The sequence below is a fragment of the Aquarana catesbeiana genome, linkage group LG04, assembly GCF_042186555.1.
Source record: "Aquarana catesbeiana isolate 2022-GZ linkage group LG04, ASM4218655v1, whole genome shotgun sequence".
In the NCBI taxonomy this organism is placed as follows: Eukaryota; Metazoa; Chordata; class Amphibia; order Anura; family Ranidae; genus Aquarana; species Aquarana catesbeiana.
This window is the reverse complement of record NC_133327.1, coordinates 391,866,763-391,887,135: the sequence shown is the minus strand read 5'-3', so window position 1 is coordinate 391,887,135 and position 20,373 is coordinate 391,866,763. Positions and strand designations below refer to the sequence as shown.

The following is a 20,373-nucleotide window of genomic DNA, read 5'->3' as shown; positions in this document are numbered from 1 at the left end:
GAAAATCTGGTGAAAGAAAGGCTAAAAAAGAAAACAAATGCAGCCATCGCATCTCGGAATTGGTAAGCTGCAAAATATTAAATGTTTGCTTTTGGGTTTAATACTGCTTTAAAAACACCTTAATTATTTTATGCTACATAACTCATTCAGACCATCACCTAACTAGTTTAGCAGTGATTTTGTAGCAACTGAGTGATCTGTTTAAATAGAGAAATATTAAATAGAAAAATAGAAATATAAAATTTTTTTTTTTATAATTAGAAATTGTATACTAACCAGTACAAAACGTTAATGGGCATCTTTGAATCTTTACTAGTATCAATATATTACAGCAGCCTGTCTCCCCATGAAATTTTCAGATAACATGTTGAAAAATTGGAACTTTTGGCTGCCTGCACCCCCCATTAAGTAAAGGTCTTGTCACTTCCTTAGGGACACAGACAACAATATAAACCTGATAAAGGTTCTAACCTTTCCTCACACCAGTAAAATAGTGTTGTTATTGCGGTTTGTATCTGCTGACACTTTTAAAGATATCTTTTATGACAGCACAGAATATTGGGGGAAAATATAGCAGAATATAGCAGCAAAAACAAAACAGAAGCTCTAACCTTTCCCAAATATATCCATAACTAGAAAGGTTTTGGCTGGAATTACAATTTAATTACCATCATAACATATTTCATTTAAAAGTTCATTTTTATACCCAGGAAGGAGCAGTATTTGTGAGTAAATAACTTTTCCAGATCAGCACACTGTCTCCTATGTGTTGACATTTAAAACATTTAAACCATTTTTAATTTTGCTTAGATACGAACATCAAGAGTGGAAGTCTCTCTTCATCTCAGCAGCTTGGTGTAAAGTTGGTTATCAGGTAATTTTTTTTTTATCAGATTATTCTATATGTTCTCCTGGTTTCCCATTATATTCCAGACAATGTTAGAAAAATACAGCAGTTTAATGCTACGGAAGTCACAGCTGGTAAAAAAAACAAACAATTTAACAGTATTAAAATTTAACAATTTAAATGTAAACGGGAGGAATGCAGCTTGGAAGGATTCGGCTCCATTTACACTTGTCATGCAACTTGGGGGTCATAGACTTTAATGTTAACCCTCGTGAGTTGCATGAAAGTGATAACTGAATGTTATACAATGCAACAGTTGTCCATATCACTGGTTAAAGTTGTGCCCACATTGCACCCATCCAAAGTTGCGTCAAAGTTGCACCTAAGTCGGCGCAATTTGGAGTCGTCCAAGTGTAAATGGAGCCTTATAGTTTTCCTTAAGCCTGGTACACACAGGCAGTTCTTTTTGTTCAACCCAGTGGGCTGAACGAAAAAAACAAAAACAAACTGGCAGGTTGCTGTACTAACACAAGCGATGGTAGTACAGCGACCTTCCCTGCTGTGCTGTTGTGTTCTGACAGGGCACCCCAACTTCCCTGGCCAATGGATGTATGTTTTAATTTAGAGCAACACACAGCAACTTACTAATTTGCAGTGCGGTGTATTGCCAAAAAAATAGTTAATGTAATATTTTTTGGCAGTGCACCACAATAAAAGCAATACACACTCATAGGCAAGATGAAGGTTTTTGAACAAATGCAGCCCCTTATACAGTTCTACACTCTGGGTTTATTAACTAAAGGCAAATAGGCTGTAAGTTCAGTTTACAAAGAATATCTAATGATGTACAAAGAAGAAAAAATATTTTTTCTTGCACATTATTGGGTGATGGAAGTCAGTAGAGATTCATTTCATACACCATGCTAAGAGAAAAATTGCCTTGCAAAATGAATAGCCTATTTGCCTTTAGTAAATCAACCCCTATGTCACATGTGAGTCTTTCTGATCTAGGGTTCTCTGCCCAAGGCCTTTCTTGCTTCTGTGCTTCAAAGTATCCCATGACCTGTTATGGTGGTACTTCTGCCACCTTGTTGCTGGTTAAATTTTTGCTTCCATGTTTCTTGATATCCTGAAATCCATTTTAAACAGTTGTTCAAATGGCTTTGCGATTTGTTGATACTACTGTCCATAATCTAGTGACTATTTCTGTTATTTCCTCTAGGTACGGTAGCCATTTAAATCTCTTGGGCAGCAGCAGTGAACAAGATCTTACACATCTACTGCTGCAGTGTGAGAATTTTCTTCAACAACAGCAAGTAGTTCTTACCTCTCCTCTGAGTATCCTTTTATAGAAATGATTGGGCAAGTGCCACCATTTAGTGAACCTCTAATCCAATCCAGGATATATGACTGTGCTTAGGTTTACGCTAATATTGGTCTATATAAATTTTGCATGATCCCTTTCAGTCCAATTGAGCATGATTTTCTTAGTGTCTCTGAGCATGACTGTAGCATATTTGCACTTTTTTTTGTTTAACTTAGCATAGTGATCAAAGCTGGGAAATCCCAAATGATTGCCTGGTGTGGATAAGCATTACTAGCATAAGCTACAAAAGCCTTTGTTAGCCTTTGTATCTGTGTATAGTTTAATGCTAAAGCTGGCCATAGACAGATCGAAATAGGTATACCTAAAACTCCAAGTTGAAGGGAAATAGAGCCAGTAAATATAGAAAAATAATTTCACTATCGAAATCCCCAGTAGGTAAAAGAAGGCAACTGGTGATCCATTCCACCAGACTTAGCCTTTGCCTGAAATATTTTTTGGTGTAATGACCCTTTTAAGAGTGCTCACTATGGTAAATACAGGTATTAGTAGATTGACATTTTTCTGATGCCTGCTCAGTGAACCTTGGAAATTTACTATAACAATATACGTCTGTACATTAGCATTGTAACTGACAGTAAATATAATTGAATGGACTCAACATAGGGTGAAAGTGCAGTAGGTGACCGCGATATTGTGTCAATCTCGCCGCTGTTATCAGCGAGATTTGACACCTGCGAACCTCATAGCGGGAGCCAGCGCCGAGCACACCCCCCTGAACCTTACCAGGCCGCATGCCCTCAACATGGCAGGTGGGTGCTTTGGGGCAAGGAGGCGCCCTGAGGCCCCCCCACCCCAAAGCACCTTGTCCCCTTGTTGATGAGGACAAGGGCCCCTTCCCGACATCCCTGGCCGTTGGTTGTTGGGGTCTGCGGACCGAGGGCTTATTGGAATCCGGGAGCCCCCTTTAATAAGGGGGCCCCCAGATCCCGGCCCCCCACCCTATGTGAATGAGTATGGGGTACATCATACCCCTAACCATTCACCTGGGGGAAAAAGTGTCAATAAAAAAACACACTAGAAAGGTTTTTAAAGTAATTTATTAGGCAGCTTCGGGGGACTTCTGACTTCTCCGCTCTCTCCGGCCTCTTCTCCTTTTGTCCGGTTCTTCTCCCGCTCTCCGGCCTCTTCTCCCGGTGTCTGGCCTCTTCTCCCGCTCTCCAGTTCTTCTCCTGCTCTCCGATTCTTCTGCCGGGCTCCTCCGCTATCTTCTGCTCTTTTGCCCCTCTTTTGCTAGCGGTGGCCCGGTCTTCTCCATCGTCTTGTTCTCTCTTCTCTTCTTACGATGTTGACACGATGCTCTCTCCCGCTGTAATGCTGTATACAAGGTGCACAACGACTTATATAGGTATGGAGCGTGGTCACCGGGTGATGTCACCCGGTGACCCGTCCCCTTATGACGTCACAGTCCCGGGGCATGATGGTCCCGGGGCATGTCAGGAAGAGGCCCTTGTCCTCATCAACATGGGGACAAGGTGCTTTGGGGGGGGCGGGGCCGCAGGGCGCCCCCCTGCCCCAAAGCACCCATCCCCTATGTTGAGGGCATGCGGCCTGGTACGGTTCAGGAGGGGGGGGGGGCGATCACTCGTCCCCACTCCCTTTCCTGACCGGCCGGGCTGCGTGCTCGGATAAGGATCTGGTATGGATTTTGGGGGGACCCCACGCCGTTTTTTCGGCATAGGGGGTTCCCCTTAAAATCCATACCAGACCAAAGGGCCTGGTATGCTCCTGGAGGGGAACCCATGCCGGTTTTTTATTTATAATTTGGCGCAGCGTTCCCCCTCATGATTCATACCAGACACCTGTCAGCAATGCTTGTCGCTCATCGGTAAAGGAAAAAAACGCAGTTTTCCTTTCCCGATGAGCGAGCCAGTGCGAGATGTACAGTACCCTGTCGCCGAGAACCAGCGCGATTGGATCGCACTGGAAACACATTCTCGTGGTCAGGTACTGTATCTCAATGGTAAAACATAAACAGATTGTATTCACATCACATTGCGTACACCTAATGAATTGCAAGTTGAAGCTCTGACTTTTTGTCAGAAAATCTTTATTCACTAATAAAATATGAATAAAAGAAAAAAAAAAAGCTGTGGGTCTTCAGGCAGAACAGCAGTACAGATAGTTCAATGGGGAAATGTCCCCTCCTTCCCTTTTCTTCATTGAGCAAAGTTATTTCATTTATTACACTGTTTTAGCACAGTGTGCGAACGGAGGAGAGAATCTTATGACTGATCAGACACATTTACAGATTGTGCTACAGTCAGTTTAATTAATGAAAAAAAAATTCTTAGTATAGGAAGAGAAATGAGGGGCATGTCCCTGATGCACCATCTGTATTTCTATTCTGGGTAAAGACCTGAAGTTGTTAACCATTGTAGTGCTGGAAGCTCAGTGACGGGAACTAAATAAGCATTCCTGCAGTGAAGATTTCTCCAGAATCCAGGTGCAACATGGGATATACTTCATTACAGGTAAGCAGGGCTTTTTTTCAGCTGGAACAGGGGGGAACCTTCCAGCACCTTCAGCACTGAATGTATGTAATAGCAAGGGGTGTGGAGTGTGCTGGAGGATCTATTGTCTCCGGTAGGGATCTGCTTTTATGTACAAGCAATATATCACATATGGCAGGTAGTGTGTGAGTCAGTTCTCACTGGCAGCTAGGCAGGTATGAGGTAGATCATAAGGAATCGGTAACAGATGGGAGAAGAACAAGATGTAACTCAAAAAAAAATAATTTATAAACAAGGCCTGAAGAAGGAGGCGGGGCCTCAGAAACTTAGAGCTGCCTGCCCCCATCCTGTGTGCGGTCTTGTGCTAGCTCTGTGAGAGCGGGTATGAGAGCTGGAGATGCCGCCGGTTATACATCTCCACACGGTGGGTCCGAGCTTATCCCTACAGCGGTCTTCTCATCCCTTGTGACGGCTGGCTGCTCAATTGGTGATCCACATCCACCCTGTGTGCAGCTTGCAAGATACTTTTATGTAAGTGTATAAAAAATAAGCACGCATCCCAAAGAAACATTTACCTTAATACAAAAGGAATAAATTCAGTGACATTTAGTGATAAATTCACATAAAATTTATACAAATAAATAGTCCATCGGTGCTCCTTAATGTGCTCTTATAGAAGTAAGTGACAAACTCGATGTGTTCACCCGGTGCACCTTAAAAAAAAAACAAACAGCACCGCTTACCAGAGATGTTGGACCTCAAATTATAGAGCTCATACACGCTCATGCAGAAATCGGCCAGCTAGGAATCTCCTCCTCAAGCAATTCCAGTCAGGGATCCTTTCTCCTGCTGCGGGCTATTGAAACTCCTAAAATCCTCATAGACACAAAGGAGGCTTCTCCAGATAATCTCCGATAATGTGATGTGTCATAAAGTAAAGGGAAGAGGCTTCATGGTGCAGTATCTCATTAGATTTATTAAAAAAATGTAGACACTTACATCCAAAATCACGGAACCAAGTACAAAACACTGCCGCAGCTCAAGCCAGCCAGCTGGTGCATGGTGACGTCAATGACCACTGCTCCACCCGACGCGCTTCCCCACACAAGGCATCAACAAGGCAAATAGTTTTTTTAAGGAGCACATCGAGTTTGTCACTTACTTCTATAAGCACGTTGAGGAGCACTTATGGACTTTTTATTTGTATAATTTTATGTGAATTTATTTTTAAGAGCCCTTTTACACTGGGGTGGTGGGGGGGCGGTAGCAGTAGTGTCACTAGTTTTAGTGATGTTTTACCACTGTTATAGGCAGGAACGGGGCACTTTTAACCCCCTAGAAGTGGTTAAAAAGGGTTAAAAGCATCCGTGTAGCACCGCTCCCGAAGCGCTTTGCAGGCACTTTGGCAGCGCTGCCCATGCATTCCAATGGGAAGGAGCAGTGTATACACCGCTCGCAAACCGCCCCAAAGATGCCGCTTGCAGGACTTTTTCTAACGTCCTGCAAGTGTACCGCCCCAGTGTGAAAGTACTCGGGCTTTCACACTGGGACTGCAGATTAGGCATTTTTCAGGCACTTTACAGGCGCTTTTTGTAGTGCTAAATCATCTGAAAAACGCCCCCTTGTGAAAGGGGTCTAAGCCCAGATTCACACTGAGCTGCGGGAATGAAGCCGTGCGAGTTCAGCTGAACTCGCATGATTTCACTCCCGCATGTCAGTCCCGATTTCGGCCACAATTTCAGAGACATCTGTGCAGATTTCTGCACAGATGTCAATGTAAATCACAGCCCGAAATCGCAAAAAGTAGTACAGAATCCACTATTTGAAATCGTAAACTATATATATCCTAAAATATAAACTCGCGCTGAATGGTGAGAAATCAGTGAAAAAGAAAACTAAAGCAGCTGCCACACACAAAGTGCTACTCACTAGAAATGATAAAATATGAAAATGTGGCGCTCACAAATAATAAACGTGCAAAATTGAGTATAAATAAGTGCAAATGTGAATAGACAAAGCAAAATCCATATGAAGTGAAGTCCAAATAAAATATTCTAAATGTTCTAATCCACAATGGAAAAACTTTTCAAGTGCAGTAAACCACAGACGCTCCAGAACTTTTCAGGTGCAAATCAACACCCCCATATGTGTCCCCACTCACCAAATGACGATGACCCCCAGCTTTGCAGTCTGGGGGGTCACTACAGGCTTAAATGATGGTATCCAGAAAAGTTCAGGGGTAGTGATGTACACATCAGATCAAAGGGTTCCTATTAGAATTTCTCAGCAGAATCGCCAGGCACCAAAAAAAGTGGAACGCACTTCCTGGTCTCTGGAACGCACGCCGTGAGCAGCGTCCGGATACATCTACAATCCCTTTACATGCCTGTTTTTATCAGCTATTTTGTAAGTACCCATTTGTATGTGGAATAAATTCCTTTTAAATGGTACTTTCACTATTAGTTCCAATTTTTTTCTTTTTTGGTGCCTGGCGATTCTGCTGAGAAATTCTAATAGGAACCCTTTGATCTAATGTGTACATCGCTACCCCTGAACTTCTGTGGATACCATTATTTAAGCCTGTAGTGACCCCCAGACTGCAAAGCTGGGGGTCATCATCATTTGGTGAGTGGGGACACATATGGGGGTGTTGATTTGCACCTGAAAAGTTCTGGAGCGTCTGTGGTTTACTGCACTTGAAAAGTTTTTCCATTGTGGATTAGAACATTTAGAATATTTTATTTGGACTTCACTTCATATGGATTTTGCTTTGTCTATTTACATTTGCATTTATTTCTATTTTAGTTTTGCACGTTTATTTGTAAGCGCCACATTTTCCAATTTTATGCTTTTTGAAATCGGTGCAGCGCCGCAAATGAAGTCTCGCACCGGTTAGGACGGTGCAATTGCCGCCGATTTGTCAAATCGCATGTCAAATCATACAAATGTGAATCAGGGCTAAGAGCCCTTTCACACTGGGGCGGTTTGCAGGCGCTATTGCGCTAATAATAGCGCCTGCAAACCGACCCGAAAGTGCCGCTACTTTCATTCCAGTGTGAAAGCCCTGAGGGAGCTGGAGCGATGCGCTGGCAGGACAGTAAAAAAAGTCCTGCCAGCAGCATCTTCGGAGCGGTGAAGGAGCGGTGTGTATACCGCTCCTTTACCGCTCCTGCCCATTGAAATCAATGGGACGGCGCAGCTATACCGCCGGCAAAGCGCCTCTGCAGAGGCGCTTTGCGGTGGTATTTATCCCTTTCTCGGCCGCTAGCGGGGGTAAAACCGCCCTGCTAGTGGCCGCATACCGGTGGTAAAACGCCGCTAATAATAGCAGCGTTTTATCGTCGCCCCCGCCCCAGTGTGAAAGGGCTCTAAATGTCATTGAATTTATTCCTTTTGTATTAGGCCCCTTTCACACTGAGGCGCTTCTAAACTTCTAAACTGCCAGTAAAACATTTGAGCGCTTTTAAAGAGCTTTTCAGGCGCTTTTGAAGGGCTTTCCATCAATTTCAATGAAGAGGGGCATTTGTTCACTGCCTCAGTGTGAAAGCATTCATTGATTTTAATGGAAATAGGTTTTCGTATTCTCTGAGAAAAAAAGCCCTGCAGGTAAGCAATGTGAGTAAGGGCCCTTTCACACTGGGGCAGGGGCAGCGCCGGCGGTAAACCGTCCGTATTCGGCCGCTAGCGGGGGGGGTTTCACTCCCCGCTAGCGGCCGAGAAAGGGTTGAAAACCACCGTGGCGCTTTGCCGGCGGTATAGCCGCGCTGTCCCATTGATTTCAATGGGCAGGAGCGGTGAAGGAGCGGTATACACTCCGCTCCTTCACCGCTCCGAAGATGCTGCTAGCAGGACTTTTTTTACCGTCCTGCTAGCGCACCGCTCCAGTGTGAAAGCCCTCGGGTCTTTCACACTGGAGACAAAGCAGTGGCACTTTTGGGTCGGTTTTCAGGCGCTATTATTAGCGCAATAGCGTCTGCAAACCGCCCCAGTGTGAAAGGGCCCTAAAGCTGTAGGGATTTTTTTTTTTTTTTCTTTTTAAATAAACTTCAGCTGTAAATAAATTGGAGAAAGGGAGGCACCAGAATAAAGAGAGTACTTGATGTGGAAAAGTATGGCAAGTAAAAAGTAATGAAATCAATTTCAAATATAGAGCACACGTTCATATTTTTAGAGCAGTATTTTTACTTTCAAATTCAGCAGGTCTACTGTGGCCTTCGTTGGTGAAGCCACAATCCTAAACAGATGCTAAATATTTGCTGTCAGCTAAAATCCAAATTCTGTTTAAAACTTCCTTGACTGCTCTTGTGCCCAGGGTGTTTGCAGGGAGGCTATTCTGGTCATGACTGGTTTACATCTTCTATGTTTCTGATAATGTCAGGAGACGGTGAAAAAACATTAACATTTCTGCAGAAATTTTCCAGTCTCCTAGTCTCAGCATATCTCTGGCTGCCACGGCTTCACATTTCTGTAAGTAATCTTGTAAACACTAGCAAGAAAAATCTAAAATTCATTGTGCTCGTTCTATAGGAAATTACAGTTTTATAAAAGCACTTCTGCTTGACTGCTTTGACTATATTTATTGTGATAGCTATTGTATTTATATATGCAAAGGAGAAAAAAATCTAAGTGAAAAAAAGGTGTGTTGTAGGTGATTTGGAAATAATCTCTCTGCATCAAAGCTTTAAAGGGAAACTGTGTTGTTTTTTTTAAATTAACTTGCAATGTATTTTGAATGTTTACAAGTTTATAAATATATTTTTGTCATGTTTTTTATTACTTGTATATAATTCTTATTTAACTGCTTGCGGTTTGTCCCACATAGATTTACTGCGGCAGGGCAGCCCTTGAGCACAAAATCAGGTACCTGTACGTGATTCCTTCTTCGGGGTCTGGGGCCCGCCGGAGACCCGCTCTTACTGTGATTGGACACAGTGGGAGCCAATCAGCGGGAACCCAGCGATCATTTGTAGAATGTCAGAACGGCGGTCTTCCTATATATTTATATGGTCCTCAAAAAGTGCCAATTAGTGTCGGATTTGTCCACCGCAATGTCGCAGTCCCGCTATAAGTCACTGATTGCCTCCATTACTAGTAAAAATAATAATTTAAAAAAGTTCATAAATCTATGCCAGAGTTTGTAGATGATATATCTTTTGTGCAAACCAATCAATATACGCTTATTGGGATTTTTTTTTACCAAAAATATGTAGCAGAATACATATTAGCCTAAATTGCACCAAAAGAAAGCTCTATTTGTGGGAAAGAAAGAACTTCAATTGTATTTGGGTACAGTGTCGCCACGACCACGCAATTGCCAGTAAAAGCAATGCAGTGCCATATCGCAAAAAATGGCCTGGTCAGCAAGGGGTAATACCTTCCGGAGCTGAAGTGGTTAAAGCGGAACTAAACCCATCGATTTAACAGTTGCAAAAAACACTTACATTCCCGACATGCCGGGAATGCAAGCTGTCACATTGCTTGTGCTCTCAACCAAACTATCAAACCATTAAATGGCTGGTGTCATAACTGATCACATGTGCAGCACCATGGCAGTTGCAAATCAAACAGAGGCCAAGATGGCAGCTTCGTTGGCTGAATAGGATAGGAGGGTTTACAGTCATGTTCAAAAGTTTGCATACCCTGACAGAAATTGTAAAATTTTGGCATTTATATTGAAAATGTGATTGATCATGCCAAAAAAACTGTCTTTTATTTAAGGATAGCAATCACATGAAGCCATTTATTATCACATAGTTTTTTGGATCCTTTTTAAATCATAATGATAACAGAAATCACCCAAATGGCCCTGATAAAAATTTTACATACCCTGGGATGTTTGAACTTGGTACAGACACAGAAGGTGGCACACACAGGTTAAAACGGCACTTAAAGGTTAATTTCCAACATTTGTGGCTTTTTAAATCACAATTAGTGTGTGTGTACAAACAGTCAATGAATGTGTTAGCTCTCACTTGGATGCACCAAGCAGGCTAGACATTGAGCCATGAGGAGGTAGAAAAGGACAGTCAAAAGACCTGTGTAACAAGGTAATGAAACTTTACAAAGATGGAAAAGGATATACAAAGATATCCAAAGCCTTGAATATGCCAGTCAGTACTGCTTAATCACTTATTAAGAAGTGGAAAATTAGGGGCTCTTTTGATACCAAGCCAAGGCCACGAAAAATTGCAGCCACAACTGGCGGAAGAATTGCTCAAGATACAAAGAAGACGGTGCTCTCCAAAAAGATGGTGTGGTTGTTTTTAAGGAGCAAAATTCAACGATACTTGAACAAAAAAGAGCTGCATGGTTGAGGTGCCAGAAGGAAGCCTTTACTGCACCAATGCCACAAAAAAAGCCAATGAGGTGTTGTTGGGCATATTGTAACCAGGCTTTTTTGTTGAACTTGTACAGTAAAGACTAATTACTGGCAACTTGACCATGCAGCTCCTTTTTGTTCAAGTATCATCGTATTGTGCTCCTTAAAAACAAACACACCATCTTTTTCCAGAGCAACCCGTATTTCTCCTGAAGTTTTTCTTTGTATCCCAAACAGTACCTGTGGCATTTGTGGCTGAACTCTTTCTTGATATACCTGATCTTGGCTTGGTATCAAGAGATCCCCAAATTTTCCACTTATTAAGTGATTGAACTGTACTGACTGGCATATTCAAGGCTTTGGATATCTTTTTTTTATCCTTTTCCATCTTTGTAAAGTTTCATTACCTTGTTATGCAGGTCTTTTGATTGTTGTTTTCTACCTCCTCAAGGCTCTGTGTCTAGCCTGCTTAGTGCATCCATGTGAGAGCTAACAAACTCATTGACTATTTATACACACACACACTAATTGTGATTTAAAAAGCCACAAATGTGGGGAATTAACCTTTTAATTGCCATTTTAACCTGTTTGTGCCACCTTCTGTGTCTGTACCAAGGCCAAACATTCCAGGGTATGTAAACTTTTTATCAGGGCCATTTGGGTGATTTCTGTTATTATTATGATTTACAAAAAGAAAAAAAAAAGAAAAACTATGTGATAATAAATGGCTTCATGTGATTGCTATCCTTAAATAAAAGACAGTTTTTGGCATGATCAGTCATATTTTCAATATCAATGCCAAAATTTTACAATTTGTGCCAGGGTATGCAAACTTTTGAGCACAACTGTAGTTCTTCTTTAACAAGTAAACACGTAATGCAGATCATCCATGGATTGGATGGCATTGAAGGTTTTTTACTGGGAAGGGGAAGGTTGCCTAAGGTGGAAGATCAGGATAAAGGTGGCTCTGTTAATTGTACCCTTTATAGAGTATGAATATAATTGTAAACACACTACTTTGTGTTGTAACAATAATGAAAAATGGAATAAAACTATTAAAACAAAATGAACACATAGTACTTAAATGAGAGTTTGAAGAGTGTGCTGAGCTTTCTTTCCCAGTAAGCCTGCTTACTATTCAACCCACATCCATATGGGTCCTGATCTGCTAGTAGAGAGGAAGATCTACCTCCCCAGTTTAAAGTATATTAGTAAATCAAAGTGCAAAAAAACTGGCACTGTCACATATATACCACTTTTTGGATGCTGGTGGTAAACATAAAATAATTATAGTTCTACAAGGAAAGTATATACAAAACCACTACTTATTCACTTTTAGGTAAACCTATTCTTTGCTTTCACAATACTCACAAAGAAAAGGGGAAGACACTTACTGTTTAAAAGCCTTGTGGAAATATATTAAATGCTGTGATGTTCATACTGGTTCACTTCGTAGCAGACAACGCAATGCGTTTCTTTCCATACAGAGCTTTCTCATAGGGTAAGGGTCACAGACTGAGAGCTGAATTATATCTGGGCTCTCACACCTGTGACTATTAAAATTAATCAAAACAATGGATAGCTCATAAGATCCAGCATTTTACTGATGCATTTTATTATTATAAGGCCCCTTTCACACAGAGAATGCAGTCCTTTTCTGTTTTTTTTCTGGACCTGTAGATAGGCATGTGTAAATAGACACCTGCCTGTCCCGATTAGATCCTCCTGCGAAACTGACAGGTGGACCTAATCGGAATGTCCATATAAAAGGGACTTTATGCAGTTTTTCATACCAATTTGTCAATGTAGGGAGAAAGAAAAGAGGGAAGGGAGAGAGGAGGAGAAGAAATGGAAGGGGGGAGGGGGAGGGGGAGGAGGAGAAGGAAGACAACAGGGGAGGGGGAAGGGGAGAAAGGGGTAGGGCAAAGAAAACTTTGCTTGTTTTACTTAATGTATAACTAAAGGCAGATTGGAACATGTATTCGTTTTTTATTTCTGTCTGTGTCACCATTAGGGAGATTCACCCTCTCCATTTGTCCTGTTTACTATTATCACCAAGATTGAAAGAAAATCAGGCAGGAAGTGAAGGGAAATCTCCCCAATGGAACACGTATGGGGAAAAAAATGCTCTGGAGCAAGTACGAGATGGAAGCTACTGGCTATTGAACTTCCGTTTTCTAGTCCCGTCGTATGTGTTGTACCTCACTGAGTTCTGGATGGTCGGAATTTAGTGTGACCGTGTGTATGCAAGACAGCTTGAGCGGAATTCCGTCTGAACTCCGTCGTAAAAACCTTCAGAGTTTATTCCAACAGCAAAACCGGTCGTGTGTACAGGGCATTAGGGGGGCTGAGGGGGGCTGCTGAACACAGAAGCCTTTTTAGCTTAATGCGTAAAGATAAAAAACCTTCTGCCTTTACAACCACTTTAATAGGTAGTAAGGCTTAAGAAAGACACAGGTCCATCCAGTTCAACCTATGAGCATATGCTTTGCGCATGTCCTATGAATTGCTATATTCTTGTATAATGCGTTCACAGAGAAGCACATCTAGCGTTTTTTTTTTTTATGTTATCGACACTCTTTACTGATATTACTAACTGTGGAAGGGAGTTCCAAGCCCTCCCCTACAGACCAGAGAACTTCTTTCTGGGGCAAAGGGAAGGCAATTTAGCCTTGTGCAAGCTCTGACACAAACCATTATGGAGTTTACTCTGGACTTTCTCATGAAGACTGCAGCCGGCAAATGGGATGGCAGGAGTACAGGAAAAGTGTTAGTAGCAGAGAAGGTGGCCTACAAAGAGAACCTCTAATGCTGTGTACACACGACCGGATATTCGACGGACTGAATCACATTGGACTTTTCGACAGACTTTTTGACGGACTTCCATCGAATCAGACTTGTCTACACACAATCACACCAAAGTCCGACGGATTCGACCGTGATGACGTACGACCGGACTAGAATAAGGAAGTTCATAGCCAGTAGCCAATAGCTGCTCTAGCGTTGGTTTTCGTCCGTCGGACTAGCATACAGATGAACAGATTTTTCGACCAGACTCGAGTCCGTCGGAAAGATTTGAAACATGTTCTAAATCTAAAGTCCGTCACATTTTCGACAGAAAAGGTCCGCTGCAGGTCCGATGAAGCCCACACATGGTAGAATTGTCCGACGGATTCGTTCCATCGGACAAGTTTGGTCGAAAAGTCCGGCCGTGTGTACACGGCATTAGTCTACTGTGCATAGACAACTTGACAGGTTTGCTTTAAACAAATCATACAAATGCAGAGACATTCAGAAAAAAATTAAACCATATTTTTTCAAGCAGTTTTCTTAACTTGTAAGATATTAAAGCATGCAACTTACAGCATTGACGCAAATAGTTATTTTACATGGCTCACTTTTACTTAAGCATTCTAATCATGTATTCATGTCTTTGTTTCAGAAACACCTGCCAGCTGAAATAGCGCAAGCTGGAATCCACCCGATATACTTTTGCACTGCTTATTACATTGAGATGTTGATGAAGGCAGAAATGCCACTTGTCTTTTCAGCGTTCCGCATGTCTGGTTTCACTCCCTCCCAGGTAATATCAGACATGTTCAACTTCTTTCTGATTATTATTATATTGTGTTAAACATGGTTTGTAATGCCTTGATTAGGGCTGCCAGTGAATACAAAACTACATTAAGTAATAACCAAAAATGCTAAAGTCATTGCTCTGAATAATTACTTTTTGACTTTTGACTGCATACATATTAATTAAAAGTATCTCACTATTTCTCCCCTCTTAAAACTAGCGATACACTCTGTAACAATTTCAATTAGTATTCCACAGTACAATTCTTATTTGCATTGTTGAATATCCATAGCATGATAATGTCCTTGGAGAGAGGCAGTAATCAGTAAAGTTTATTGCTTTAATACAGACAGCTAAAAATGTACCAGTGTGTAATACTAAACACACTTTTTTTTATTTGTAACCTGTTTAATAAAAAGATACAGAAAAGTGACAAGGACATTCTAAAGCTGCTTAATGCATTTGATTATTTTCATTTACCCACATTATGCTGCAGAAGTATGTATAAAGCTGAATGCCAGGCAAATATGGACGACACAAATGAATGCAGCTCTGTATTTAATAATACATCATTATTATCTTTATTCTATGTAATTACTGCAGTGGCGGAACTACCGCCATAGCGACCCACGCGGGCGCTATGGGGCCCGCAGCCGAGTGGGGCCCGGTAAGTCGGTGTGCAAGTGACTGCGGTGTGGTGGGTGAGCCGCCGAGCTGCCCGTCCGCTTGGAGCGCATAGTCACACTGTGTGAGCGGACGCGGCTCAGCGGCTAAGCGGGCAGGTGAGAGAGTGGACAGAAAGCTGCCAGCTGGGAGGCTCGGTGGGTGGACTGGCCAATCAGCGGGTGGCGGAGCAGAGAGATTACATCATCTCTAACCCCCGGCGCCTGCCCTGCATCCTGGCAGTTCCCCCCTCACTCACTGTGCAGGCAGCAGAGAGATTAAATCATCTCTCTGCTGCCTGACTCAGACTGGGACACAGGAAGTTTACAATCCCCATTCCCCACCTTAGCAGGAAAATGACAATCCGCAACTTGTGGAAGATGACGGGCAAGTGGACAATCCGCAACTTGTGGCAGGTGACGTGGCAAGTGGACAATCCGCAACTTGTGGCAGGTGATGTGGCCAATGGACAATCCGCAATGTGTGGCAGGTGACGTGGCAAGTGGACAATCCGCAATGTGCGGCAGGTGACGTGGCAAGTGGACAATCCGCATCGTGTGGCAGGTGACGTGACAAGTGGACAATCCGCAACTTGTGGCAGGTGACGTGGCAAGTGGACAATTCGCAACTTGTGGCAGGTGGCTTGGCACGTGGACAATCCGCAACTTGTGGCAGGTGACGTGGCCAGTAGACAATTTGCAATGTGTGGCAGGTGATGTGGCAAGTGGACAATCTGCAACTTGTGGCAGGTGACGTGGCGAGTGGCAATCCGCAACTTGTGGCAAGTGACAATCTGCAACTTGTGGCAGGTGACGTGGCAAGTGGACAATCCGCAATGTGTGGCAGGTGACATGGCAAGTGGACAATCTGTAACTTGTGGCAAGTGACAATCCGCAACTTGTGGCAGGTGATGTGGCAAGTGACAATCTGCAACGTGTGACAAGTGGACAATCTGCAACGTGTGGCAGGTGATGTGGCAAGTGACAATCTGCATCTGGTGACAAGCGACGTGCAAGTGACACGCTCAGGGCTCCCACTGATTCTGCATTATGGTGAGTTGAATTATTTCATTTTCTATAACAATGTAATAATAGAAATAATGCGCTACCATCATCCTGACACATAACAACCATGGTGCCAGGATGATTGAAGCGTTAACACCAGCCACCAAACACCTGCCACCAAAAAATTTATTTTCTGGCAGTGCCCCTCCCGAGACTAGACTCTTGATCCTCCCCTGCGGTGAGGGTGAGGAATGTAAGTTTACTGTTAAGCCTCTTGTGCCCCGCGAGCCCGACCCTGTCCAGACACACGCAGCCGCACACAGCAGGAGGCAGAGAGCAGAGTGGGTGGGGCAGAACGCTCAAGCGCACCTGTGAAGGGACATAGTTTTCGGCACTGGGTCTCTGCTCATCATTGCTGTCTTATTTCTCCCCTATTTGTCTTGTATTTACACATAAGTTTAATCAGAACAGAAATTGGTTAGAAAGCATGGAGGTCAGCAATGTGTGTCCTTCAGGGGCTGCATACAGTATACTGCATATTTTGTTGTTCGAAATTAATATAAGCTGTTGCCTGGGTACTGTGCCACATGGGTGTGGTAATCTGTTGTTCAATGGCATTAGTTCATTTTTTTTGTGTGGGCGGGCTGTTTGCAGGGGGGGGGGGGGGGGGAATACAACATTTTGCTATGGGGCCCTGTGATTTCTAGTTACGCCCCTGAATTAGTGTAAGTATCTTATTTATTATTTATTTATTATTTATTTCATTTATTTCAGGTACTTATATAGCGCCGTCAATTTACGCAGCGCTTTACATATATATATTATACATTCACATCAGTCCCTATACCCTCAAGGAGCTTACAATCTAAGGTCCCTAACTCACATTCATACCTATACTAGGGCCGATTTAGACAGGATCCAATTAACCTACCAGCATGTCTTTGGAGTGTGGGAGGAAACCGGAGTACCCGGAGGAAACCCACGCAGACACAGGGAGAACATGCAAACTCCAGGCAGGTAGTGTCGTGGTTGGGATTCGAACCAGCGACCCTTCTTACTGCTAGGCGAGAGTGCTACCCACTGCGCCACTGTGCCGCCATTATTTCGATCTGGCACCAATCAGCTTTGTGTATAGCTCAGGCTGGGACAGGGAGAAGCAGCACAAGGAGCCACTTTGATGTGCTGCAGTGTTCATGTGCAATCAGGGAACATGCTGATAGGAGGAGAAAGCAGATTAACTGAAAGATAAGCTCATCAGTCTGCTGCTTTTCTCTCACTTTCTTTTCACAATGTAGGGGTGGAAGAAGACCTGTTTTTAAACTACAGCAGAGCAAAAACAGGTCTCTTGGCCTGCCACACAAAGCTGTGCTGTGTGGCAGAGCTGTTTAAATCTCAGTATTGAATAGAAAGAAATTCAAATCCTTTGGTGGCTAAAAATGGTTCTGTTTATGTGTTTTCTTGTGTAGTTAATCATTTGCCTGATGTCCAGTTTTAAGGATAAGTGCAAGATACTGTTAATTTGCAAGGATGGGGAATAAAATCATATGGGCTATAAACACAGTTTCAGGTAAATATGAATATATTTAGGTTTACCCTTGAGGACTCAAGGAGGATATACTAAGGACACAAGCTGGGGAAGAACTGGGAGTGTGTGTGTAACAAAAAATGGCTAATGCATGAACATTGTATACAGAGCAATATTGTGTAGTTTAGCATTGTGTCAGATTTTGTCTTAAAGTAATCCAATATTGAAAGCTTATTTCTAACTGGATGCTAGTGTTATACATGTAACAACTAAGGCAGGCCATACACGGTTGAAATCTCGGCTGGTGCCCTCCAAAAGGTGTCTCCATTCAGTAAAAGCTTCCTTTATTGCCGATATCATAGTTCTGTTCTGCAGTTGTCGTTTGGCAGGAATAAAATGCACATGGGTGTAATAACATCTTTTCACCAATTCTCTGAGAAAGAATTGCTCCGATGGCTGTATTGGAGGCATCTAATTCTACTATAAATGGAAGTTCTGGGTTAGGATGTACCAGTACAGGTGCAGTGGTGAATAAGGTTTTCAGATGTGAGAAAGCCATTTCTGCCTCTGTGGAACACTAGAAGCGTGCCTCCTTCCTTGTCACCTGAGTAATGGGGGGCCACAATTTTTGAATTTTTTCAAATAAATCTCCAGTAAAAGTTTATGCACCCCAAGAACTGTTGCACATCCTTTATGTTCTTGGGGGTAGGACAATCTAGGTTGGCTTGGATCTTGCTGGAATCCATGTTCAGCCCTTCAGGAGAGATGATGTAGCTTAAGAACTGTATACGGGTCAGTTCGAACTCACATTTTTCCAATTTAAGTAAAACAGTTTCAGCAGTTGCCCTGCAATTCGGATCATCAAAAATTAAATTCATGGTTGTCACAAACCCCTCGAAATCTCCTAGAATCTCATGGTCTTGCTCCAAGTATGGGGAAACCCATGCCATGGCCTCCTCAATGAACAGAGATATAATAAAGCCTGTCTTGGAGCGTGGGGTTGCAAATCGGTAAGGTAGCAGCTGAAAGTGCAGTCGACATTGATCCAGGAAGCCTCTATAGAATTTAGGATCCCCATTGAATTTATCAGGCAAAGGGAAGCAGTTTGAATCACTGTTAGTAGCTGTCTGTTGACGTTGCTGTGCAAGTTGTGTTCGCAATTCAGTTACTTCTCCTTGTAACTCCTGCACTCGTGCTTGTAAGCCTTGAACAACCTCAGTTAGCGAGACATGTTCACTCAGGGATCATGAAGGTGTGGTGGTCTCCATGTTGTGCCCAGATTATTCCATAAGGAGAATACCTGTAATGAGTGGAGACCAACGGCCAACTATGTCAGGCCATCTCAGTTCTCAGGTCTGTGAAAGATTGGAAAGTCTGAATTGCTAAACCAATGATCAGTGTTGGGGTCACAAGCTGAGGTCGGTGCAGAAGAGCCTGTCGTAGTCAAGGTCACAAGCCAAGGTTGATGGAGGAGAGTTTCATAGTTGGGGTCAGAAGCCAGAGTCGATGCATTTGGAGAGTTTCGTAGTCAGGGTCACAAGCCAGAGTCGTTTCCAAACAGCAGTAGAAGTAGCTCAAGTAGTGTGCAGAATCAGACCACAATAATCTGGCATCAGGAAGTGCAGAGACAAGGCTTATATAGGAAGTTCACAGGAGGAGCAAGGAGTTCAACTTTCAACAGCAATCAAGACACAAGGCAGGGTTTTCCAATGGATCAGGCAGGATTGTCCAATAGATCAGGCAGGGAGCTGTCCAGCATCCCAGATAGCACAATGCCAAACACAGAAGAGGTCCCAGGTTTGCGCCCAGGTCCTGACACTTATGTTCTTAAGAATTGGGTTCCACCGTTTTCTGTCAAGATGCACTCTGCAAGATCTGTTAATGCTTCTTGGCTTTTCAGGTATCAAGCAACTTTCCAAGGATTGCACATCTACCAGGTAGATGTTAAAGGCTAATTTGATGCCAAATCTGGGTGTTACATACTTCAGATGGCTCTTTGAGCTGCAGGCAGTCCCCAGTTTTCTATTTTCTCCTGGGTCTCTGTGTTGCTATGTTGCCCTCCCCTCTGTTAGACTGCTTTTGGATGTACCGACAGTTAAAAGAGTTAATGTGTCCCCCAATAAACAAGAAAGAAACAAGGATTTTTTATACTCGGCATAAAAACCTTTTCTTGGAGTCCATTGAGAAACACAGGCAGCTCCCTTTTGTGCTTATTTCCATGCTCTCTTTTTTTTTTCTATGCCTGTGTCAATTTCTCCTGTAGGGAACTATAACCCAAGAGTCCCTGAATTACTGTGTTCCTCAGTGGATTTGAAGAAAAGGATTTTATGCTGAGTACAAAAATCCTGTTTTTACATTTGTGGATAATCACCAACCGATAGAAAAGTCAGTGTTTTTTACTTATCACAATGGTTTTCTATTACCTTCACTGAGTGCTGCTAGAAAGCACAGCAGAAGCCACACATCTGGTTCAGAATCACATTAGAACTGGGTCTATTATTGACACCAATCCCGATGTGGTAACACACATGCAGTATAATGGCACTGCAACTCAATCATGCAATTAGGGCCGACAAGAGCTCTCTGTTTCCACTCACCATG

The 20,373-nt window shown here is 42.9% G+C and overlaps 1 protein-coding gene across 2 annotated transcripts in view; it reads left to right on the top strand.

The window, feature by feature from the left end:
- The window catches only part of TBC1D32 (TBC1 domain family member 32), a 503,914-nt gene that overhangs the window by 428,610 nt on the left and 54,931 nt on the right, over nt 1–20,373 (top strand). For both annotated transcript variants that reach the window (XM_073627171.1, XM_073627170.1), the window contains exons 29-32: nt 811–874; nt 2,070–2,185; nt 8,997–9,151; nt 14,446–14,586. In XM_073627171.1, coding sequence (XP_073483272.1) covers nt 811–874; nt 2,070–2,185; nt 8,997–9,151; nt 14,446–14,586 — 476 coding nt within the window. The remainder of the gene's footprint in view (nt 1–810; nt 875–2,069; nt 2,186–8,996; nt 9,152–14,445; nt 14,587–20,373) is intronic.